Here is a 26817-nt window from a genome sequence, read left to right on the forward strand (position 1 = left end):
AACTAGAAGCTAATATTTTTACAAGTGGCTAATGCTAGATAACTGAGTTCATGAGCTTGGGGAGGTTAAACTTCACTAAAAAGAAATGAAAATCTTTTTCCCTTTTTGTCAATTCTTCTCCTTTTGCAGTGATTTGCATTACTTGACAGTAAGTAGCTGTACGTCTAAACGTTGCTTTGTCTTGTGACAATTACTAAGAAGAGAACAGTGTTGCTTCCTTCTCAAAAAGAATCTATGTTTTATTTTGGGCCCCCATCCTGCGCTATCTACAAATAAACCATACAGAAAAGAAAACTTTTGCGTACCAATATGATTTGTCCCTTCTTGCGCTGGGAGCAGGAGCCAATTCCCTGGGAGCTCCAGCTATACATCCCTACRTAGATGGTGAGATATCTACAGAGGGTTCCCTGTGCTATGCTCCCCTACTCCTGCCTGCCACTGAGAGGATGGGAAGCTCTTGCAAAGGGTCTTCCATCTACAGCTGGGCAAGGAATTTCTGCGGAGAAAGCAAATTTTCCATCATGGCAGGGAAAATAACACAAAGTAATAGTTTTAGGTCTTTGGCACCAGTGATTACCTAGCTAGGCACAAAACCAGGTGAGTACCCATTCCCAGTTTTGGAGAATTCCCTGTCGCTATGACTCTGCACAGCTGGAGTTGTAAAGACCCCTCTTTTCCTTAACTTAGGATCAGGAAACTTACTCCTGAAGTCAAACTTCCCATTTTTATCCCAGGATTGCAGGGCCCTGCAGGAGGAATACTTGTTTGGTGAATTCTTTTCTAAACCTTTCCGATCAGCCAGTTGGTGAAACCTTTGCTCCCAGTTACTGCACTGAAATCAGTGAAGTGCTTCTTTGGGGATCTGCTCCCTAGTAAGAATAAGCAGTTCACAGTCCAACTCTTGATGTTGTCTAACTCTCTACGTACACTGAGCTCTCCACGTTCTAGTATTAACAATGGGACAATTCTAAATACGTATTTTTGCTAGTAGACATTTACTGGAACTTGTTGGAAGGTTACTTGTAGATACTTCCAGATGGTTAGATATTAGCCTGAAAAATAACAAATTACCTGCACATTAATAAAGTTATATTACAGTGTTACATATGTTATATGCTTGGCTTCACTCTATTTTGGAAGCCTGTGATGACAAGCCCTGGATAAGACTGATCAGGAATATATTGCCTTCGAGGTTAACTGTTGCGCTGTGGAATAGCTCTTCATCCCTCTGTGTGACACACTTCTGGGAAAATCTGAGCAGTTGTTCTAAGCTTTGCTGACACCTCCTCCAGAGATACAGGCTGTGTCTGCCTAGCTACCTTGCAAATAAGTAAATTCTTTGGATTCACATCTAGTTTAGCTCTAACATAAATATATGTCATTTCTCAGTGAGTTATCATATTGTTGGTTCCTGGACAATATTCTTTGTTTCTGCTTAGAAAATGTGTTTTTTTTATTAAGAAAAGTAGCATAGAGACTGTAAAATGAGGCAGCTCAGGTCACTAAATTAACACCTAACATCTGTTTGCAACAGCCATTCTTCTCCACTTGCAGTGATTTGCATTACTTGCTACTAAGTCCTATATTCCTGAGTATCCTATTGACTTCATGTGGACTTGGAGGTACTTGAGATATTTCCTGGTTTGATTCTTGTTCAAGCGATAAAATGACAGAATAACAGACGCCATGTACTAATACTTACTGTTAACCAGTGTGAGTTTGGGGTCAAGGCTTCCAGCAGCTTAATCCGAGGATCATGAGTTTAGGATATTTAAAAGATTGTTTTGTAATGCAACTGAGGAAAAAAAAAATCCCATGAAAATGACAAACAAAAATATGTAGTAATCATCTAAGTATTTGTTGCTTTTTCTGAGATTTGTTTAGATATATTTGTTCCTGATGTTCCTAATGGTATCTGTTTGGTCCTAATGGAAATGCTTTGGCAAGTGGGGCACTTTGGTTCCCAGATGTTTTTTATTATGTATGTTTCTTTGACAAAGTGCATGTGACTTACTGTTAGATTCCTACCCAATGACCAAGGTAAAACTGTTTTCTGGAAATGTATCCTTTGAATTTCTTCCTAGCCATGTATGGGATCCTTGTTGTACTCAGGAGAAGAGTGGAGCCTAATATTTAGAAATCTGGAATAATGCTGTGAGTACCTTTTCAAGGAAGCGTTGTTTTCTTTGGGAATGGTATCACTCTTTTTGTTGGACATGCTCCAGAATGGGTTTGTATTTTAGAAGATCTTAATGAAGAAAACACTAATGATGCTTCTGGAGTGTAGCTGTCAGAGTATGTTTTCAGTGCAGGTAAAGAGAGATGCGCTTAACCTAAGTTATGTAACCTTAATTAGCTTACTCAGTTTAAATACCTAAAAAGGTAAGATAGTTGGCAAAAGAAGGTATTTCTAGCTCAGTGTCACCAAAAGGTTCCTTTTAGTGAGACTTGAGCTCATCCGAGATCTCAAGGTTCAAAATCCAAGGTACTGTGGCTTTTCTGCTGTTTTAACCAGTTATGATAGCTAACCTGGATGAAGAATAGGCCGTATTTTACAATTGTGACATTTCTCTATATRGGATATGACAGCCATTTTAGTGACATTATTTAGGTCATAATTATGCCTCTAGCATTAAGCCTCTGCCACACAAAGCTGATTTTTTTTCTTGCTTACTAAAGACAATTCTTAACGTGGTTCTAGAAGGCTGGCTTCTCCAGGAGCAGATGCCCTGAAGGCAATCACTGTTGCACAGTCGCAGTAACTCCTTACATGACTTTAATACAGACAGAACAGTAAGTAAAACCTTTATTGTAAAACACAATATGGGATTTACTGCAATGAGTGACAGCACTTTCATGGCTAGATGGCCCTCAAAATCCCTTTCCTGCAAAATTGCCAGATTTTTACATTAACCTTTTAAAAACATAGTTTACAATCCTGTATTTAAAAATGACATTTAGCATATCTTTAGTTTCCCTTCCTCTTGCAGAGTTTGTAAGGGAGTACTGCTGGATTTAATTTCAGTAATAGGATTAGGAAATAAATACCTGATCCTGTTCTGTTGAGGTAAATGGCAAAACCCTGCACCTCTTCCATGAAACAGGATTAGGTGCTATTTCATGAAATAAGATAACTCCTAGAATTTAGCAGCATTTTTAAGTGCTTAACAAGTTATTTCTAACCCATCACCACAATGAGACATATCTTACAAAGTATCTTTTCTGTTATTCAGCATTGCCTTACACCATTTTTATATGAACTCATTATTCATGAAATTGTGAGTGAAATTGTGTTGGCCCAAGTCACGTTACAGGCAGTTTCTGTGCAACAGTCTTTACATAGTGCTGTCAGCATACTTCATTTGTTACTCGAGATCCTGCTGCATTCCCAAGACTTTCTTGAAAGGAATCTGAAAAATGGCTATGAATCATAGGAATCGCTTTCTTTTTTTGTATGTGGACTTATGAGGAGCTAGGTTGAATTCTCCAAACTCATTTCTTTTTGGGATATATACAGAATTTTAATCCAGATTTGGGAGAACTGCTGAATTCACTGTGCCATCTGAACTGCAATTATTCTTCTTGAAAGGTCAAGGAATTATATGTGCTTGTCAGCAATGTGCTGTTCTTAAGAATTACTGTGGAGTTAATTTTATTGTGTAAGACATCTGCTGATTCCCAAAGTATATGTGGAATTTCAAATCACTTCAAAGTAAGACTTAATGCATTTTTATGTGTTCATCAAGACTCCAAAAGGGCAAATTCCATTATCTCAGACCAGCTCTAAAAGCTATTCAATGCAGTTGTCTTTTTTTTTTTTTGCACACAAGTCTTGCCTAGAGGAAAGTTTGTCCCTTCCTGTGACTAGCTGTTGTTTTCTTCCATTGCTGAAGGGCAATGTGCCTGTGATCTTATTGATCAAATGAAAGGGGTCCTTCCTAATTTTAAGGATGTCCCTTTACCTGTTCTCATAAGTCAGTCTGAAAAGAGAAGAAGTGACAAGGGGGAATCTTTCCATGAGAGGAATTGCACTAGCACAGTGCTCTCATTTATAATGAAAGGGTGGGATAAATGGATGGTTGGAAAATACAGCAATACAAGGACATAAAACTGGACTCAAGGATCATAGTATGATCCAAGCTACCTGAGCTGGGTAAAATCCTGCTGAACAGCACCAGAGTGGCTATACTGTTGCAGGACCCAAAAGTCAGCCTGGGGAGCCTGACCTAGTTTATCTATACCTGCAAGATTAGCTAAGCCATACCTTATATCCATAAACTCAAAAAACTAGAAATCGGTGATAGAGCAATTTCACTAAAAATCATCTTAATAAAAAGTTTTCCAACTTAATTATAGCAATATATAGTCCATGCCTTTCTTACTTGCACTGCCCTGACAGACTGTAACCTGAGCAGTGTATTTCAAGTCATGCATCTTGCTGTGCACGTACAATGTGCTGTGCAGAGAACAGAAATCCTACCTTCCTTGTGATTATCTTTCTTTAATTCCAGCCACTATAGTTCAGTCAGTTTGCTGGAAGTGACTCAATCCTAAAAAGCTAATTCTGTCTTCTGGAAGTTGTAATCTATTAGTTTATTCTGTTTCCAAGAAATGCAGAATGGCAAAAAAGGGTTTTCATCATCACCTCTTCCAAGAAAGTGTAATCCTATAGACAGTGTTGCAGTTACAGACCTCCTGGCCTTACTTTTTGTTAACATGGGAAATACCCAGAATTAGGTTAATGAAATCTGCAATGGGTAAAGTGATAAAGGTATTGAGGGGAGTGTTCAGTGAGTTTGACACCATTCAGGCTTCTCTGGAGACTGTTGAAACTATTAGGCTTGAATTGCATGGGAGTCTGGATTATTTTTTTATATATCGATTCTATCCATTTTGTGAGTTTTTTCAGCTTGTCCTGCTGAATCCATTGCTTGATAACAGACTGTGTATAGCATGTGGTCCAGGGAAAACTGTCTAAGAGGTGCTTGTGGTATGAAAGAATAGTGTGATCAGGCAGATATTCCTGTGCTGACACATCATGCAATTGTATATCAACCTATAATCTGAAGCAGCTAGTAATCTCATATGTGTCTGTGTGTTTTTTAATGTGCCTGTACTGCTACTTCCTGTAAGACAAAGTTTGCAACATTACTTTCTGACTTCCTTGAAAAGAAAGATATCCTGTTTAAGTTTACAAATTGTGTGTTTTCTCCCTAGTTATAGAGTCAAAGACATTACAAGGAGACAAGGGAGAGCACAGTTTCAATGCTCCTGGAACATTTGTCATAGAAAATACAACTGTTGAATTTCAGAAGAGTGCAGACAGGGAAATCATAAAGATCCAGGGACCTCTTGGAGCAGATTTCATTATCAAGGTGGGATGTGCATATGTATAAGTCTACTACTGGAAGTATCAGTAATAGTGTAGGCAGCTGTCCATCAGCATGTAAAATCCTTTAGACAGCAAATAAAGAATCCTAAATAAAGTCCAGAGATAATTTATATTAGCTTAGAATTTATGTGTCTAATCAAATTAAAATATAGTGAGGTTAACCTCTTTGCCATGGTGGAAAGTACCACAGCATCTTTAATGATTGAGAATGGCTGAGACTTTTATTTTAAGTATAATAAGTAAGAATAACAGCATGGCCCCCAGCTTGGATTGATGTTAATCCAGTTGAAGACTGCCACCTACTGAATCACACTATCACTTCCAGCAGCACCCTCACATCTCCTTTAGACATTGCTAATCCAGCTACTGACCATGTCTAGTCCTTTAGTTACTCTGATGCCCAGGCCACATACCAATGACTTGCATCATATGTTCAGACATTTTTGTGTATAAACAAACTACATGTTGATTATGACAAAGGAGGGTAGTCATAGTTTTCCATTAAAAATGGCAGGTGTTTCAGTGTTACCACACCATTTTATTTTTCATGTTGTAGATATAGGCATTTAGTAATTCAGCATTTTGCACCTCTAATATTGCATGTGCAGTATACCTGCCTGAATGTGAATCAGTATGTTTAGTTCAGCTCTAGGTTTAAATCTGTAGCAAATATTGAAAATTTGGCCAATGATGAGGTGAAACAGAAGCTCACAGTTAGGAACTTTGTCAGTCAAGGATAGATAATCAGATAGAGAGGCATATTAGTGTGTTGAGTATCTTGAAAAAAGTGTTTGACCTTTGGAAACTTAATTGTGTTACTCTAGTCTTTTTTGAGGTCTTAGGCCTGTTGTCATATTAATCTCTGCACTGTTATTACCTATGAATTATGTTATGAAATATCATGAACAGTGGAGTACAGTATACACATGTGTTGTAATGGAAATTTCTTTAGACCAGGTACTCTGGCACAAAAGACAGCGTGGTTCAGTTCTTCTTCTATCAACCCATCAGTCATCAGTGGAGACAGACAGAGTTCTTCCCCTGCACAGTGACGTGTGGAGGGGGTAAGTGATGGCAGTTCTCCGGGAGTGTTTACAGCTGAATATCGGAAGTGGCTGGTTATGAAATGAATGGTATAGGATTTGTGGTTCTTTGCAAAGGTTCTTTGCTTAAGTTATTTTTTTTTCCCGTTATTGTTGTTTCTTCACTGCATTGAATTTACGGGACAGCTATTACAAACATGTATGGCTGGCTGACCCTAGACACTCAGTCCCGATGGTAGTAGGTAGCCAGCCTGCTGCAGCTTCTACTTTTGGCTTAAATGCTACAGTTTATCCAATGGTTAGACAAAGTGCAGCTCAGCCTTGCTACTGCTCATCCAGCCCAGCCCAGTGTTTGTCATGTCTAGTCCTGCAAAAAGCATGGCCTTGTGCTGGGAGGAGATTTTGACATCGTAGATAGCAATTTCAGCTCTGCCAGCATTACCTCGGTCACCTGAAAATCACAGTGGGAGATCAGATATAATAATACTGGTGTAGTGATTTTCTTGGAGAATTCAAAGAAGCGTGGCTTAATTAGTTACTTGGGACATGAGTAGAAGGAGTTAAGGATGTTTAAAGCACAAGAAATCTGAGGATCTTTTGACAGACCATCTGTTTTGGCACTCTTGCTTCACTTTAATCTGAAATGCAGATAATATATGTGTATAATATGCAGTCACACAGGAAACTACCTTATAAGATACTTGGCCCCCTGAAGTGTGATTCTTATTAGAAATGTGAGTGGCAATATATATTCTCTGATCATTACATTGAATTTAAGAGTTTTTCCCTAACCTGCCTCACAAGGGAAGAAGTGTAAAGCATCACAATTATTATTGTGAGGATCACATGTAAACACTGGATAACTCAGCCGTGGAGGTAAATGTGTCCCTTTTTCACTCAAATCCAGCCTTATTCAGACAAATAATTATGGTTTGAAAATTGTGGCTACATGTTAATCTCTTTGAAACTAGCCAATGTTTTCAATGCCCTACTTTGTATCTGCATGTCTACAATATGAAACCAGTATCTTTATCAACAGAACTTGACACTCTTGAAGGCAATCCTGAGAGAGAGGCCAGTAACTGAAGAAGCACAGAAACTAAGCTACTGCTTACCTGTGAAAGTAATAGTGTTAAGAATGGCATATTCCTGAGGCATGCAGGGAAGTTGTATGGCAGCTGCCTGGTTTGAACCTCTTCTCTTAAAGAGGATTTGGTCTCCAGACTGTTTGGCCTCTTCCACTGGCCCTAAAAGAAAAAGTTCCTCATAGCAGAGACTTGGAATCGGTGTGCCACCATGCCTCATTTGGACAGTCCTACGTTTACTTCTGTAATCTCCATGGATGGAAGTGGGGAGTATGGCAGGGGTGTCGCAGAAAGCACGGTCAAGTCTGAATGAGCAAGAATGTTTAAAAATTGCATTTATCTTGTTTGCAAGTGGCATATCTTATATGGGTCCCTTCAGTACTCACAAAACTGGTACATGCATGCCTTGAGCACTGGAACTACTTAGTTCTTCTTTATGGTTATCACCCTCATGCATGATGACACTTTGAATCAGCCAAGAGACACATAAGTGAAGCCACTGATATATGATGCTGAAGCCTTTTCAGTAGACACTGGCTCTTATGCTGTTAGTTTATTGACTCCATTTGGATTTTCATTCTTGTGGTTTCAACCTTTTTTTTTTCTTCACATACCGGAACATCCTTCTGCTCTCCTCAGTTTAAGTCCAAGTCAGCTCTTCTCAATGAGTCTTTTTTTTCTCAGCCAAAAAAGCAAGCTAGTGGTTTATAAAACTCAGATCCTTTCAGTGGTTTAAGAAACTCAGATCCTTTCTCTTAACCAGTCTTTCCACACAGATTTTTTTTTTGCACCAAGTAGTTACTTCAGGTTTTCTTTTGTTGGCTCTTCAACTAGGAATGTTCTTGAAAATATTTCTTCATTTTCTACAGTTTAATTTAACAATGTTTTTGGATCTCATCTTCAATTCTTTTGGCTTTCTGTTTTAAGTATCTTTTTTAGCATGCACAAGCATGTAATATAGCTCTCACTAACATCCATGGTAAAGTGTGCTTGGAGGGGGCAAGGTGGGCTGTTGTACATTGTGGAACATGCAACACAACCATGACTTTGTAGGGTCCCCTCCGTGACAAGTGAGCTGCTACACTGCATGTATATCTGCATCGTATAAAAATATGTATGCTTTTACTTGTCTCCTTAGAGTATTATCAGAATAATGTGCTGGAGTTTCATCTAGGGTTAGCACAGGTTAACATCAATTGTTACGCTGAATTGCCTTAAATGAAGATTGGGTCCTGTACGGTTCTATACAGTGTTTCCTTGTTTAAAAGCAAACCAAGAAAAAGTAGCACTGGAAATTGCCTGGGTGGACAGCATATTATTTGAGAAAAGAAAGCTGTTTGCATTTGTCTCCCTCTGTTACCAGCATTTAACTTTGTTTCTTCTTTAGGTTATCAGCTTAATTCTGCTGAATGTGTGGATATTCGTCTGAAGCGTGTTGTTCCTGATCACTATTGTCATTACTATCCAGAAAATAAGAAACCAAAGCCCAAGCTAAAAGAATGCAATATGGATCCCTGCCCTTCTAGGTTCGTATGACAAATATTTAAGTATATGGTATCTGCAGTTACTAAGGAACAAGCAATCATATTTATTTAATTTTGTTTCTTTTCATCTTTAGAGTTACTTAATCCTGGTTGATTATGGCATGCATTAAAGGCTGACATCTGGCACCATTCTTAATGGATTCGTGGCACCTCCTCAATGTTGTAGAACAGGAGATTTTGTTTTACACAGACATGTTGCAAATATAATTTTGTCTTTGTTTAAGGGCTAATTTTACTTTAGGTCTTTTGCCGAATGGTATAGCACTAGTACATGGATTTGGGGGGTTGTGTGAGAAGGGCAGACTGTTTGCCTGCTTTTGGATTTATTGATGCTGCCATTCAGGATTTCTCATTACAGACAAGCAGTAGCTCCTTTTCTCACTCAGCATACAGTTTTTGCACATGGTTTATCCTGGTTTATTCATCTGGCTACCATAAAAATCTCATTCTTCATTCACACTGTGGATTTGTCACTTAATAATTAAAGTTTAGGAGGGGTTTTGTTTTTAGGGTTTTTTTTATGTTACAAGATGAAAAAAATTCTAAGTAAATATACTTGTGGTACAAATACCACAGAATATTATTGCCAAATTATAAAGGCTACAGTATACATAAGTTGTATTGAATTGCACTATGGTATTTCAAACTAACTTTTGGATTGTCTGGTGAGGTTTCCTGGCTGTGCTAAAGTATCTTAAAATAACATCACAGTATCAAGTCCCAGAACCTCACATTAATATGCCAGCTGGCTGAGCTAGAGTTATAGGCAAGAAGAAAAGGAAACCCTCTCAATGGATTTCATTTCCTATAGCTAAACTGTCCATTTCCTTTCATTCCTGTTGAACATAATCGTTGATAGTGACCTCTAACAGTTATAGATGTGCAGACTTTCAAGTTTTTTTCCTGGAGAGTTGATCACTATATGGAGCGGTAAGAATTCAGTAAAGCTTCATAGCAATACGTGCCAAAAGTTACAGAGCTGGAATGGGAAAATTAAATAAAGAAAGGGTATAATTAGCTTTTTCCTTGCATCTTTAGCCTATAAAGTCAGAAAAAAGTGAAAATACTCCTAGATATAATACCATATTTCTTAACCTTTGAACTAAAGCTACATGCCTGCTCTGTGCTGTGCAGTTGGAGAAAACAGCACTAGAARGGTCCTAAGCACCATCCAGGACCTATTTAGAATTAATCCTCTGATGCATTTATTTCATTGCCATTCATCTTCCACGCACATCTATATTACAGATATATGTGTGTAATTATTTTCTTGTTAATAATGTTATACAGGCCTAAAGGATCACAGATGATAAAGTTCTTTGCTAAAGGGTTGTTCATTTCCTGTTTTTAGTGGAATTAAGTGGGGAAATTGTATGGTGAATGTATCTCTATGCCTTCAGAAAAGTTGGGAGTATGAGTCAGGTTTTTCCACAGGAGTATCTTGTAATTGCTTACTTTAAGCATGAACATGTACAAGTATTTATCTGCTGTACATCTTGGATATGAGAAATAATGATGCAATATTTATTTTGTTGACAGTGATGGATTTAAAGAAATCATGCCCTATGATCACTTCCAGCCACTTCCTCGGTATGTATTATCAGAATAGCTTATGTGTCAGTATTAGCGTGATTTTCACTGCAAATATAGTATAGTACAAAGGTCATGGAACATCATCTTCTGATTTTTGCTGTACAGGAAAGCAAGTTTCTAAAACAATCCTGTAAACATTTTTAATGCTTGTGGTTGATTTCATTGTGCTCTCAATGATTAGCTTAATAAGAGGTTAGTATACTCTTCTTGAAAATACAGATGTGGAAAAACTTCAGAAGTGTTATCCCCCTAAGCTTTCTGATATACTGTTGAAGAGCCTTTCAACATCTCCTTTAAAATTCCTGTATGAATTCCTTAAAGATTTTTAGTTTGAAAATGTATGCAGTGAATACATCCATTTGTACAAACAGACCTCCCTGTGTTGCAGCCCTATGTTACAGGGCTCTCCAGAAATTCTTATTCCCTTAAAAGATCTTTTTCTTCTGCTCTTCTCATTATTTAGACCTACAGTCTACTTATTGACACCAAAGCTGACTCAGCACTGTAATGATATTGAGTTGTCTGAATATGTATTGCCTACAATTAAGTCATCAGAGCACAAATTCATACTTTTTTTCTTTTTTAACCTGCGTCAATCACAGGAATGTAAACCATCTCTGGAAGGTTTAAATATTTTGTAAAGGATGTTAGGACTTTAAAGGCAGTGGGCCAGATCTACTGTAAATGTCAAGAATTCTAGTTGATGGAGACAGATGTATATTTATCCCAGCTGAAGCTCTGCAGTATTGTATCAGGGATAATGTATATTTTTCTAAAGAAGAAAATATATGGGATAATAAGAATGAAATCACAGACTTGAATGGCTCAATGGAGCTACTGATAACAGCTGATGTACGTGGTCAGAGTTATCTCTGTAACAATTTATATTTCTTGTGGATCTGCTGCCCTGTGATATACTTTGACTTTCATACATAGATTGAGACTTCTTTTCCCTCTGTGGCCTTATACTGTAACGTTTCATAATTATTCTGTTTCTCTCTTTGGTTTCTTCTGCCAATTCTACTGTCAGTTCCTTTGTGCTTCAGATCTCTTCTGGAACTCTGCACAATTTATTTACATCAGTATTTCATCTTCTGAACTGCTCAGAGCTTGGAGACCAGTTGGAAGAGAAATTTAATCTCCCTCCTGTGCTTTAYTGTGCTCAGCATGTTTGCATGACACTGTGGTGAGATAGATTATGTCTGTGATAAAGCTGTGGGCAGGTTCTCTTATTTCAAACGTTAAGAACTGCAGACAAAGGCCCACCTCATTTCGACACCTCAGTGTGCGCTGCTGGAAGGTACCGTGGTCTTTCTGGTCTGTAAGAGGGCTGAGAAGGGCTCAGCATTGGTACTGTCAGGTAGAAAGGGAGAAAAAACAGGGCAAGCTGAGTCCTTTCACTGGGGGGACACTTAAAGAAACACAGCAGGGCTGTAAAAGCACCTTTTCCAACTGGAATTCCTGAGAGAAGACAGCAGCTGGAACAGTCAGTTTGTACCTGCGTCATGAGGTGAATCTGGTCCAGCCAGGATGCAAGTCTTGCTTCAGTGTAGTAGAGTCTATCTTCTCTGTGCTGTCGCCCTTAAAATAATTGCAATGCATTAGTCTGCATCAGTTCTGCTGAGGCTGTTTCTTCCTCCTCTTTCAGCTTTTTCTTTTCTTACCTGTTCACTTGCTAAACCAAGACTGCTCTTGCAAAGCAAGCAGAGAAAAGTGCTGGAGATATGCTTGAGCAAAGCTGTACAGGCTCCCTCACCTTGACCAGCAGTCATACATCACACCGCCCACGTAACGCAAGGGCCATGTGCAGGGCTGCTTTGCAGTCCTGGGGCATTCGCCACTACTTTCCCATTCACACGAGGAAGTTGTGGGAAAGTCATGGTGCGCACCGCAAGATCTTGAAAGAGTTCTCCTGTGGCTAGAGTTGTAAATGCCCCACTGAAATATTTTTACAGATGGAGAATTCTTTTGAAATAAATAGAAAAATTTCCCAGGATGAAAATTTTCTTTTAAAGCTTTTGGAATACCTCCATTTATTTCAGACTTGTTGGACTGTTGAGAATCCCTTGACAGCTGCGGGTTCTGGAAAGTATCTCCTTGACTGTTTGCCCAAGACCCCCCTTTCCCCGGTAGCCATGGACCTCACTCCATCTTGAAAATGCTTGTGGGAGTATGGGATCTGGAGTATGTTTGAAACTGATGAGATAAAGAAAAACAACCATAAAACTTTATGCTATAAACACTTGCGAGGCTAGCATTACATACAGCACAGTGAGCCTTATATATAAATCYATGAGCTGCTAATTCATTGAAAAGTTAATTGCTCTTTAGTTCCTGATATTTTTTTTAAAGAAAATGAGTTAACACTGGCCATTGATTCAAGTCAAAGAAAGAAAAGAGTAGCTGTGGCTCTTCAAGTGTATTTTTCACTGGTGATATGATATCAACATTTAGTCAGCTAGCTATATTCTGTCTGCTTTTGAGTAGATACCCTACAATTAACGTTCCATGGCTTGCTGTGTTTCAGACTCATTCTCTCCTCTGCTGAGCTTAAACATGATTAATATGTTTTTGTAAACAGTTTAATGAATTGCTGAAAACAGGAAGTGTACTTGACTTACCTACTGGATTGTAGAAAGTGGGTTGTAATTACTTAATTTTATCTTTGATTTGTAGGCCTCTGCTTCATCTAATCGGAGATTATGGCTTCCTTTATGATATCTAGGTTACTCTTGATGAATGGATTTTGGTGAAATACTGCAGTACTTGCTGAGTCCACCATTCATAGCTGATATTCTTTTTTCGTGATCTTTTTGGAGCCACTGCTGTTGTAATATGAATAAATTTTAAACATGGTGCAGGACTCAACTATTTTCCAGGGCTTGGCTTTGGTTTGGATGGGTGGTGGAGAGGAAGCAAGGGATAAGAAGGGAAGCTAGGTGAAGGGAGAGAAAAGTTGTGTGGGACAGAGTGAAAGTTAGAGACAAATGCTATGATAGATGCTTGTAATCTGAGAATGTGGCAGGAGTGCAACATTACTGAGGTCAGTCTTTAGTAGCTGATTATAGTTCTTTATTGAAAAGTGGTTGTTTAATTATGCATTTATGGTAAGATTAAGAAATAAATGAAAGTTTGTAACCTAATGCGACCCTCCTCGCAGTTCTCACATTGGATGGTGCAACAGTTTCCCTCTTTATTGTGGTTAGCTCTAAGGTCCTGGGTAGATGCTCATTCTGAAGACATTCCCTTCCACCAGGTTTATCATCCCTCTGTTGAAGGCTTCTGCCCTACAGCTCTGCTGGTTGACAGGACTGTGTGAATTTTTCTTAATCTATACATCTCCTAGCTTCAGGAGAAGTAAGATAGGTCAGTCGAAGCAGCTGAAATGGATGATCAGCTGCTTTTTGCTTGAAGCGAGTTGGAAAGCGTGAATACGAACTTCTTCAACAGCATGCTAATGAGGCTGGGAAACTCTTGTAGAACTGCAGTGATACCAGTCAAGAGTGGTACCTGTCACAGTAGGATCTGTTCAGGGTGCCTGTGGATGAAGACAGTTTGAACTGATATGACTAGTTTTGCCCAAAGCAGGTATTAGAGTTCTCATAAAACTTCTTTCATTGGCAGATTTTTTTAAGGGTAATCTGCACCGTGTGGACAGTGGTAAGCAGCTGTGGGTAATAACATCCTCAGTTGGCACAGCCAGATCTGTCCTTGTCTTTGGACCTCTCATAATCTCAAGCACATATGCTTCCCAGTTTCTTATAATGGTAATAAAAGTACAAGTAACCATGTAAATTAACTGTGAAAAACATTCTATTTAGATGATTTAGACTATTTGCAAGTAAAATCATTCCAATAATCAAATTCAGTATATTTAATTTAGGGTCTTTAAGACATCTGTATGAGAATTAGGTTTTCAGTTATTTTAGGAAACTTGCTTAAATGTGTAGTTCTATTGTCTTCTCATTTTGTGGATGAATTTAAGCCTGGAATAATACAAAATAGTTCTGTAATTCAATGTATTTATATTCAGTGTGTGGCAATAATCCAGCAACAAAATATCAATCAGTTTTAATGACACCAAGGTTGGATTCAGTATTTTGCACTTTTAATAGGGGTTAGTGGAATAAAAAAGTAGCCTTATTTTTAATAAATGTGAGTTCTTTTTCCAGATGGGAACATAACCCTTGGACTGCATGTTCAGTTTCCTGTGGAGGTGGTATTCAGAGGAGAAGTTTTGTGTGTGTAGAGGAGACCATACATGGCGAGATACTGCAAGTGGAAGAATGGAAATGCATGTATGCCCCTAAGCCCAAAGTCATTCAAACCTGTAATCTGTTTGATTGTCCTAAATGGGTGGCTATGGAATGGTCTCAAGTAAGTTGAAAAGTAATTTGGACCTTTATTCTTTTTTTTTCTTTTTCTTTTTTTTCCCCTAAAGGGAGCCTCTGGCCTTGTGTTGCCATGTGCAGGGCTCTTGAGAAAAAATAATTGCAAGAACAATTCATGTCACTTATTAGCGTTTTGTCTTAAGTAATTTGGCCTGATAATCAAAAAAGAAGTTAGTTGTCTGTGTAGAGAAAAATGCATATAGAATTATGTATGCCTGTTGAATTGCTGTTTTACAGAGAGGAAGAATCAGAACCAGAGGTCAGGCCCCTTTGCAATCAGGTTGTTTGTCTCCCACTTCTAGATGAATGTAATCTTTCACTTCATATAATAGCTAAAGGCATAGCTGTCTAGGGGCTGACATATTTGCAAGGGTGATTTTCCAGCATTCTTCTTACCTTTCATTATAGTAATAAGAATATAGAGCCAATTTATCTTGGCTGCAGTTATCTGATCTAGTCAGATAGCTCAACACTTCTATAATTCCTTAGTTCATCCAAATGAGATCACTGACATATAGTGAAGGAACTGTTCTTATAGCACGTCTGACCCAGCTTAAACTGAAAATGACCAAAAGCTGTGAGAGAGCATATTTTCAGTAGATAGCCACCTTGGTTTCAGACTGTAGCCAATCAGATAAGCTTTACTGAACTCGCAAAATCACTTTCCTTCCCAAAATTTAGACATTTTTTCCAGCATCAGCCTTTTTTTTTATTCACCTAGCAATGCAAGGTTATATTCAATTCATGTTTATCTGATACCTGATTGAGTAATTAAAGTTCTACTTAGGGGCTTGAGCCAAAGTCTGCTGAAGTCAGTGGAGAGACTTTAGTGGACATAAATCATCAATACTTCTAACTTACTATTTAGAAATATTTATAAATATAATAAAAAAGGAACGGAGTGAAATGGTTGTGTTGTCTCCTGTAGTGCACGGTGACCTGTGGCCGAGGCTTACGTTACCGTGTAGTGCTTTGTATTGACCACCGTGGACAGCATGTTGGTGGCTGCAATCCGCAACTTAAACTACACATAAAAGAAGAGTGCATTGTGCCGGTACCATGTTACAAGCCAAGAGGTAACTGGAATTTAGTCTGGGTCTGTTATTGCTTTACATTTTTGTTAACAGAATTAAAAGTCCCTGGTAACCTTTTTCAGAAATGCCAGAAGCTGGAATTTACTAGGACTTATTCCAATCTTGGCAAAAGCAAGCGTTTTCATTACTGGTGCTAGGGAAAGTGACCTGCTGATACTCTTTGCTGATAACGTGGCTATAAAACCATGCAGTGAACATGCTAACTAAATCTATACAATTTAGTTGAACTAGGAAAACCRGAAGTAATGAGTTCAAGGTGGGGAGGAGGAGCTTTTCAGTAACATGGAAATGGGGTCAATACTGTGTGCGTATCGCCTGGGATCTTGTCCGTTTTTGCATCTCACTAAATGTGTCCAGATTCTCAGTGGGCTTCATCAATTCATTAAGTTATAGCCAAACTAGTCTCCCTCTCTCTTCTCCACTTTTGTATACTTAAAAGGTCTGTAACACTTAATGATGTAAATTGACAAATATTCTTTAAAAGAATTAGTAAGATGTAAAAATGTTGATGGAAAGGTGAAAGGAGAAAAGAAGAATAGATGAAGTAGGAAAGTAGTATGTCCTATTCCATTCTTGTACCTTGTTCATTTCTGTCCCTCTGAGCCCAGAAAATTTGGGTTGGTTCTACTCTCATTCTTTCAGTTTTTGTTTGAAAGGCTATATTTCAGACATTCACAACTCTCCATAAAGATTTACATAGAAAAAGTGAAAAGTATCTGTAGACAACCTCGTTTTTCTTCAGGATGTTTTCAGACTTTAGTGAGTTCACACTTTAGAGAGTTCTTCAAGCACAAAACTATTCAGGGTTAAATGCTATGCTATTATTTAAACCATGCAGTAGAAATTTTAAGGACCTTCTGGGGTTTTACTTAGGTTTGGAGGCAGAGATGCTCAACTGGCTTACGCTACCCCAAGAAAAGTCATGATACAAATATGGAGTGTAGAGACAGATAAAAGAAGCCTAGTGGTTTTTTTTTCTCTCTTTTTAAGTTGGGTTCTAGTTGTGAGAAAGGTGGCTAGCCCAGGTAGTCAGCAAAAATAATGTTTCATGTCAAAATTTTCTAATGAAGCCAGTCCATCTGGAGAACAATGTATGTTTGTTATCTTCTGGCTTCCTTTCCAGCTATAAACTTAAGTTGTGATGATAGTCCATTACACTGAGATATACATTACAGTCTAATACAAACTGGCTGCATTTGGGGAAGATGTGGGAGAGAGGTTGAAGATTAAATGGGAAGAGTAATTGGATTACTGGTACCCTCTCACTAAAAAGTAGCATCAGGATTGAACTGCAGCATCATGAAGAAATTTCCTAATAAATGATGTTTTACTATCCAGGGCATCTTTACTCAGGAGCAATAGGTCAATAGGGAATGTAAAGAGTAAAGTGCTAATGTGAATAATGCCAACATCTATGTATTGCTTTGAATTTGAAGGAACTACTTATGCTTTTTTATTTTTTTTCCCCCCTTACCAGAAAAAAATCCCGTGGAAGCAAAATTACCGTGGTTTAAACAGGCACAAGAAATGGAAGAGACCAGAACAGTCTCAGAAGAGCCAACGTAAGTACGAAGTACTTCTTCACACTGAAGAAATATTGCCAGCATATTTTGCAGATCATCTGGAATGAGTGCTGCTATGCAGTTTGACATTTGGCCCTCCTTGGAGATGAGTTTTGTTGTGAGCTGTTCCTAATTTTACATCTCAACAACTTTGCTTTTGGAGCTCCTGTTCTGGAAGACACAGAACTCCTCTATTAATAGTGTCCTTACATCATTCAAGCAACACAAAGGGATCTTARTTTACCCTAATTAAGCCTTAATTAATGCATGTGGAAGCATTTCAGCTGAAGTAATGTAAACAGATTGAATTTTATCCCAGTCATTGCCTTTACCTCAAGAATATAGTCGTCATATTAAAAATTAAGAGGTACTTGGGAGGGCTGCCAGGATTAGTGCRTAAAGAATGTGAGAAAAACCTTCCATCTCTGAACTTAGCTGAATCTACAGGGATAGGTTGTGATATTTTATGTGTGTGTGTGTAAGATTTGAATGTTGTGAGTCACCTTAAAAGCTAATGGGGTAAGCCTTGCAACACTTCAGTCCTGGGAATGAAAGCATAACAAATCCAACTGCACTTGCCCCCATCTCTGACATGCTAGGGCATCTGCACAATTGCTTTGCCTCTTATGTGCACTTCATGCACTTATGTATATACTATATTCAAAATATAGAACATAATTTTCTAGAAAGTAATAACTTTCTTTAAGGGTTTTGTGAAGAATTTTGAGCTGTACTCTGTTGTACTTAGCCAGGATCTGCACTCATTTGTAGCAATGTCAATCTGAAATAATTTAGATGAGCTTAGTGAAGTCACTTTGGATTTGTACTGCTCTGAGTGCAGGGTATGCCCCATTAGTTCTTATTTTTCTTCCTTCAGCTAGCTATTCCTGATTTTGGCACATACCTACCAACAGGTGTGATCATGAGTAATAAAATCTTTACACCTGCGCTGACTCACAGGAGAACCCACTTGCCAAACAGGTGTTGCTTGCATAGTTATGGTGGCTGTACTTTAAACTTTTCACTGCTTTAGCATCTAAAGTCAAGTGTTTATCTACTGTGAGTGGTTATTTCACTCTCCAAATTGGTGGCTCTGAATTCAGGCAGGGTGTAGTAGCAAAGACATAAAAAGACATAAAGTAGGATTGTCAAAGGCAGTGATGCAATCAAACATGCCTGTTGAATGTCAGCGTATCAGAATGAAAGCATATGAGATCATCTCTAAAGAGGATTCAGCACAAAGCTATAAAGAAAATCTTTGGCATTACAAAATCAAACACAGTGGTATGTGATACACTGTGGAGACTATGAGCTAGTGTAGTCTCTAGTTTTTTAGGATTCTCTTAGCAGTATTCTGGTAGAATAAGCAAAGGAAGACTGACAGGGACACAGCAGGCTGGTTTAGAAGACTGAATATAATAGAATTGAGCCACAAACTTGGTGATGAGCTCACTTTTACTTTTTGCTTGCAAAGAGCGCAGTTATTCATACCTTCCTTGAAATGACCAGTCTATTCCAGTGAAACCCCACAGTGTGAATGCAGCCGTGTGCATGAGTTCTCAGTGCAGCTCCCGTCACAACTCTGCAGTTTTCTGGATTTTTTCCTATTGACTTGGATATTCTTGCTCTTACTTTGGAGACCCAGATTTTCCTCATCTTTCATTCATGATCCTAATCCTGTCCCAAGAATCTTTCCTTCACACTTTTCAGAGGCATCTTCACCCAAGTCTAAAGGGTTTCTCCAGCCACTTCTTGCTGATGACTCTTCTCTGCCATCCTCCTCTTTACTGTGTTGCTGGGGTTCTGCTTTCCTAGTCTGGGTGCTCTGTGCTCTCCTAGGACCCAAATGTAATGGTCCAGCCAGATTCCCTATTAGTTTGTTTTTACTGCTGCTGATGTCTTCTGGCACCAAGTGCTCTTACCTTATTCTTCTGAGGAAGCTGGCAGGTAAGGAGAAATAAAAAAATAATAAAGAGAGTTAAGATTACCTTGCTGAGAATAATGAATAATGTAGACTGATGCCTGGCTTCCGGTTTGACTCAACCGTACTGTATGTCGCACTGCCCTGTAACAGGAGATGAAGGGCTTAAAGGAGCCACAGCCATTGAAATGGGTTATTCAAGACCACGTTTTCCAGCAGAGCTGAACAAATCTGCCTTCGTTCCTTTTCTCAGGCTGCCTATTGGTCACGTGCACAGTGCTTTGCAAACAGAGCAATTTCTCACATGGTGTTTTAAATCTCATGCCCTAACTGCTCCAGTCTTTTCAGATGCAGTAAGATTTTTGGGTCAGAGTTTAGGATATAAAGAGAAACTGTAACAATAGGTTGTTACTTCTCCCAGAGTAAACTGTAACAGTATTTCCCTCTGCTTTGCATATGTTTAACTTTGTTTTTTTTGTAATTTACACATGGCACAGTGTGATTTGCACATGGCACAGCGTGATAACTCATAGCCCACCTTTGCCTAGCTGGGGGTTTATGCTATCCTTGGTAGAATGCCATCACTTTTAATTTTAGTTATTCTCTTGTCATCCAACTAAAACCACAATATGGAGTCTCAGCTTCTAGTCCATCCTTTTATTACAACTATCTTTCTGTGCTTTTGGGTGATACGTTAGTTGATAATAAATAAGAGAATAAATGCAGCTGCGCTTTAGAACCCACAAATGATGAATGTGCCAAACTAGCTTGGGGAAGATAAATACTTCTGCTGCTGTGGTCTACCACGGCTGGTGTCCTGAATTTATATAGACGGTGAATGTTCAAAAGCTTTTTTTCTTTTTTATTATTAGCAAAATAAAAAATGACTGCCCTTAAAGTGAGGCCAAGAAAAATGTAGGTCTGACCTTTTCAGTTTTTAGTTGTGGAATGTGATGACAGTTGATACCAATCATTATTTTAAACGTTCCTCCCTTGAGCCTTCTTAGTTACAGTGGGATTTGCAGAGAAGCTTCAGCAAGATTTTGCATCCTTTTTTAATCACAAGCTAAAGAAATAGACACCTCACTGCCTTTCCTTCTCATGGTTTAGGACAAAATTAAAATGTTTTCAGAAGCATATTTTTTCAGCAACCTGAGCTAAAAAATAATCACCAGGTTCATAGAGCTGCACTAGCTAAAAGTGAGGTGTGGTATCACAAAGGTTCCTGCTCATTGCGTTGCTGAGTCATTTTTGCAGCAACTTTCCCACTGTGCAATTGGTGAGAGAGAATTAAACATTTTTCCCTGCTTCGTCTCTGAAAATGGGCTGGTCATTTAGTCTAACATGTTACGCTTGGGGTTGATAAAATGATTAGTAGTGCAGCTCTGCTCAGAGCAGGCGAAGAGCGGTGGTTCAGTGATGAGCAGGGTGCCAGGGCCATGGCAGTGCTGCTCCGGTAAGCAGTCAACATTTCAGATGCTTCTGCAGACTTCTGTCCAGGCTCCTTGCAGCTGTAGTGTGGGACTGCAAATATCACAAGAGCAGCCCTTTTTCAGGATTTTGGCATTTCCTGCCTTAACTGAAAGCAAGGACTGTAGGCAGGAGGAAAATAAAATAGTAAGAGACACCACGTTTTCCAAATMGTTAGAGTGCTGGAGAAGGCTGCGCCTGGATTGTGTTTTCAGCCCAGATTTGATGAGGTTGGGTCGGGCTGGTCTGTCCCAGTTTTACTGTCAGCAGTTTAGATCACTGCTTTGTTTTYCAGGTCACCCCACACTGGCTTTTTCCAAGTGTGCCAAGTGAATGCACACTTCCCTTACTGTTAGTCTGAGAATACCACATGGGACATATATTCTCCACTGTGACTGCAGTGTGTGCATCATTTATACCTGTGCAAATAATTTTAGTAGCATTTGATCTCTACTTTGCACTAGTAAGAATGACTATACAAAAAAAAAAAAGGCTGACTGTGAAAAGCTGTGCCTGTTCTCCTTTGCAACTTTTCTTTCCTCTTTTTTTTTTCTTTTTACCAGAAAGAAGAGAAGGGGTCTCATCTACAAACTAATTAAAACTCTCAGAAAATTTTCAGAGTTACCATGATTCTCTCTGTTCCATTATAAATTCCTAATGATCTGCAGGGCATCACAATATAAGAAGTGCTTTGATGTTACTTAATCCTGACCTGAGATCGCTCTGAGTGTACATTAATCAAAGGCAGAGTAAATTTCCATTTGCTTCAGAGAGGTATTGCGTCCAAAGTACTGCCGTGTGTGCTATGAATGTCACTCAATTAAAAATAAATCACTTCTGAGGCTGAAGGATAATTTACTTTAATGATCTGTTACAGGCTTTGCTAGTGCATATTTTAAATAATTAAAAAAAAAATCATCTGTCCAAACTCAAAATTTAGATAAAACACTAACTTCCAACCTCTAGAGCTCTGACACTGTTCAGCCAGTTCCATGCCCTCATTTTGTTTTATCAGCTTCCATTGGCTTCTGTTAAAATTTAAAGTGCAACATTAAAAAGGTCTTCCCCTGAAAAGTTCTATTATTTAGGATTTTGGTGGCTAGGTAGTCACGTGACTAGTTTAGCAAATGGTGAGGTAGAATAAAAAAAATTTTAGTGTTTTTTTTTTTTAATCTTGCACTTCACTGTAAAATCCCAGACACTAATATTCAACAGGAAAACCTCAATTACAATATAGCCTTGCTATAAGTCAAAGAAAAAATGCTTAGAATTTTCTAAGTTTCTTTATAAAACAATTGGTTGATGAATGAAAGAATTGCTGTGGTTCAAATTTTCCTTTCAAACAGTTATACAGGGTTTCAAAGGAGCACATCATACATTATTTTTGGAATGCTTTAATGCATTCAACTAACAGTATACAAAATTATTACTAATTTCTGGCATGTTGCTGTCATGCTTTTACCAAAAAAAGTTATTTTCTTTCAGACTGTAAAGTGTTRGGTGTGGTTTGAACACTGAGCAACTCTTTTTAACTGTAGGTGTCTATTAATTTTATTTTTCAAATTAGGTTCATGACTACAAATAGATTTATACATTTTCTTTTCCCTAGAAATGGATCAATTTTGGAGAGAAAAATCAGAATTTTCTTATGCCTGTACACAATGGACTTGGTCCAATAAAGCACTTTAGCACAAGTTTAACTCTGAGCATCTTATACTCCTGCTGACTTCAAAGGACTGCTAATATGCTTAAAGTTAGGCATGTGCTTAATTGTTTTGTTGGATCAGGGCCGTTCTGACATGGCGACCCTCGTTGGTCTGCATGGCTCTCTGGAAAGACTGTGAAATCTGATGATTCAGGGTTAAGCTGATTTTAACTCTGGGGTAAGAGAAAGCCTTCCCTTGTAGCAGCTTTTCCCACAGATGTTTGGTTAGAATTTGTTATCAAAAACATCTGGACATTGACCCATCAGCCATGTCCTTGGACTAGATGGACCGTTAGGTGGCACCAGTATGGCATTTACGCTGTTCTTATAACTGTAGGACACAATCATCCACCATTTAGACAATACCCTTCCAATAAAAATCAGTCTGGTCATGTGCTTCCAAGATTGTCAGACTTGTGGAGTGAGGAATATTCTTAGTTTTCCTTGGTTTCAGGAGCAGTTGGGGATACTGAGGCCCTCAGTGAAGTCTGTCAGCAACAGGATACATGTGACTAAAACTTTGAGGCTCTGTTAAGGAAACTTGGAAGTGACAAACTTTGACATCTTCACTTATCTTTTTAGTAGAGTTGTAAAGGTATTTCACCAAGAGCTCTTTGAAGAACAGTCAGCTACCTTATAACTTTTATTAGAGGAGGGAAGAATAGCTGTTCTCCTGCAGGACATGTTGTGTGTTGGGTGGCTGCCCCAAGGGTGGTGGGGGTGACCACCCCCAGGGCTGAGCCAAGCATCGTTACGGACTGCCCAGTCATCTGGCCTTCTTTCTCTTTTGGTTCTTCCTCTGTGTATACTGGCAAGAAATAGGTGACTCAAGACGATTAACTTGTCCACAGAATGAACCACACTATGTTGACATTTTTCTGTGTTTACTGTAAATGCAGAGTGTAAGTACTTGCTTTTGTCTGTCTTGCCCGACTAACTGTACTTGCATTCTTAAGGCTGCTTTCTTGCAGAAAAGATTATTTTTAATCAAAGAGGGGAAAAATCTTTGGATCCTAATTTGGATTTTTCCTTTTAGAAACATTTTTAGCATTGGTCATACAAATTCTCATATTTCTCCCATCTGTTTTTCGATCATCAGCTGCATTTGAACATATAATAAAGAGAAGCAACTGCAGCCTTTTGAGAAAAAGTCCTGTAAAACTATTTGATTTCATATAAATTGTACCCCAAAGCCACCCAAGATGACTTTGTTAATGAAATTCGGCCCCTTGGCTTTAGTGTCATTTTGAAAATTACTATTGGATATTAATGTGACCCTTGAAGTAAGAGAATATTATAGACTAAAAACCCCTTTTCTTCAGTAAATTCATGATCTGTAAAACAAGATTTTTTTATAGTTCATCAGGAGCATAAAGGCTTTGTGATAGAAATGATGGATTATAGACTGAGCAGGTKAGACCTCTTTATTGAAGATGAGGGGCTTTTTACAAGATTAAATCTGAATAGCAGCCTGAAGTGTTGGGCATTGGAGATAGCTACATTTGAAAAGTGCCTTTCTTTAGTTCATCATTATTACTGTGATGTACAGTGACAGCCCTTCTCAGAAATTTAAGCAGACTGCAAATATACTTTTGGCATATGCCTAACTTTGCATACCTGGGGAGCCATTGAATCATAATATATGTGTGTGTGTGTGTGTGTGTGTATATATGTATATGTATGTATGTATGTATTCATGGAGTTTCTCCTTTTTTCTTTTTTACACCACGTAGGGAGTTTGGGAAAACCTTTAGGTGATGTCCTTTTCCTCCCCAAAAAGATACAGCTTTCCCTGTTCCTCATGATTTTTCTTCTTTTTACTTTTCCCTTCCTTCTCCTCTTTTCCTTCATTTTTTTCTGTTGTATTTATTGAATTTTGAGGGTTGGTATTAGATGGGAGACAAGTGAGAGATTTAAATAATTATGAATTTTTTTTAACCATCAAATAGCATTATGTATTATCTGCTTTGCATATAATGTATACATTTACATCTTTGAGCTGCATTTTAACTGCGCACATGCAGACACAAGTATGTGGGATTAAATGCAAATGTCTCCCCTGCACTGTGGTTATTTGCAGGTTTATTCCTGAACCCTGGTCTCCGTGTAGTGCCACATGTGGCAATGGCATACAGGTGCGGGACGTGAAGTGCCGAATTCTTCTCGCTTTTACTCAGACTGAGGTGGAACTGCCGGAGGAGGAATGTGAAGATGTGAAGCCACCAACAGAACGAGGATGTCACCAGGCACCCTGTGACAGTGATCCTATCCCCTACACGCCAGAGTTTTCACATGCTGAAGATGGCAGCTTGATTTATGACTGGGAATACATTGGCTTTACTCCTTGCTCAGCCACATGTCTTGGAGGTACTTTTATTTAATTTTTTTAGCACGAGTTGTAGAATTTGACGTTGTTCGATATTGTTGGGTCTTCTATTAGTGTCACCCCAAATTAGCTACGCTGATATGTAGGAAAAATGCAGCCTCAACTTTTAACTTATTTCCAGAGTATTACTAAAGTATTTTAAACCAGTATGGTTTCTTGAAATCCTGTGTTCAAAAACTGAACTTCATTTGGTTAAATAAGGTTTAAAAAGTCGTTGATGCAGCAATTTGCTTCAGTCTTGATACTGCAGGTATCATTTTTGTGCTATCGAATGTTGCAAAGTATAAGCTCAGCTGTCAGGCAGTTGGTGGTACCAGCATGTTAAATGCATCAGTGATGGGCATGTTTAAATGGTCTTTCTTTTCCTAGGAACTGAAAGTGTCTAGTTTCAAAGTTAAAATTCTCATGTTAATTTTCCCTTATCTTCCAAAAAGCTGCAATTTTCTGCAGTAGAGTAGGGACACAAAGTTGTAATTAGTGAGGCTTGATTTCCGTCTGACTGGCATGAAGATCAAATAGGAGTTTGTTTAGGGTTTGGTACAGTATATCACTCCATAGGAGCTCCATGCCATACATCTGTCTTCAAGTAGTTAGGCGCATTCCTCCTTGGATGTAACCGAATCTCCCTGTCGTCCTAAGTACATGTTAGCAGACGAGGTTGCTGGTGTTGCTACTACATACTGTGCTTAGGGACTGAACACAGAAGTGAGTTATGAAGTGTAAGTGGAAGCAGTGGAATTGTGAACACACCTATATATGACAGGAATGATGACATCAATGGGAAGTGAAGACAGTTGTGCCCACAGAAGAAATATAAAATGTAGAAAAGGGGAGAGCAGCAACAGTTGGAATTGAAGAGCCAGTCTAGACCTCATAGAAAGTGGCCTCCTGTGTGTTATTCACCAGTTCAAAACTTGAAGACAGAAGCTGGGAGGGTGCCCCAGAACACTGTCAGCAGGCTGGTAAGTGACTGATAAAAGCCTCATTTATCATTTAATACTGCTCTTTCCTGATGGGATTAATCCATAAGAACAGCAGCACATGTGATCACAAAAGGTGGAGGATCCCATTCCCCCCACTACCTTCAGTAGGTGTTATGGATGGCAAGGTGGAAGAGGCTATAGCTCAAAGGATATATAAAAATGTGACTTGCTGACAGTTGTGACAATTACTGTGACAGATTGTCTCTATTTTTGCATTTTAATGAGATCATTTTTTTTAGAAATAAGGAATTGTTTTCTAAAGCAGAAACAAGGCTTTCGTTATCTCTAAATTTTTAATTCTCATTTTTTTCATATCTCAACTGATTTTTGTAATGTGTAATCACCTCATTGCCATCCTAAATCCACATTGCTACTGCTTTTAGCCAATATCTTTTTCAGAGGGGTTCAAAATCTCAATTTTTTTTCAATTTTGAGGAGATGAGCAGAATCCTGGGCTAAAATAATCTCTGTTTCTTTGCCTGCCGTTACACATGTGCGTGCTTACATTGTCTGTGTTTTCACATGTGTGTTTGGCTGTGCAAAAATGTTCACATAAAAAATTGTGCTTGCCAGCTAAGGTAACTTAAGGAGGCTGTTATGAAGACAACAACTTCATTTGCCAGCATAAAGCAACCTTAAAATGACTAA

General features: G+C 38.5%; 1 protein-coding gene across 1 annotated transcript in view; it reads left to right on the plus strand.

The window, feature by feature from the left end:
• ADAMTSL3 (ADAMTS like 3) overlaps positions 1-26817 on the plus strand; it is a 195590-nt gene that overhangs the window by 128370 nt on the left and 40403 nt on the right. Inside the window, exons 8-15 of the mRNA XM_026060624.1 lie at positions 5218-5375; positions 6345-6456; positions 8908-9046; positions 10604-10654; positions 14830-15034; positions 15977-16124; positions 17620-17704; positions 24881-25167. Of these exons, the coding sequence (XP_025916409.1) occupies positions 5218-5375; positions 6345-6456; positions 8908-9046; positions 10604-10654; positions 14830-15034; positions 15977-16124; positions 17620-17704; positions 24881-25167 (1185 nt within the window). The remainder of the gene's footprint in view (positions 1-5217; positions 5376-6344; positions 6457-8907; positions 9047-10603; positions 10655-14829; positions 15035-15976; positions 16125-17619; positions 17705-24880; positions 25168-26817) is intronic.

This window comes from Apteryx rowi, unplaced genomic scaffold, assembly GCF_003343035.1.
Source record: "Apteryx rowi isolate R43461 unplaced genomic scaffold, aptRow1 scaffold_17, whole genome shotgun sequence".
NCBI lineage: Eukaryota > Metazoa > Chordata > Aves > Apterygiformes > Apterygidae > Apteryx > Apteryx rowi.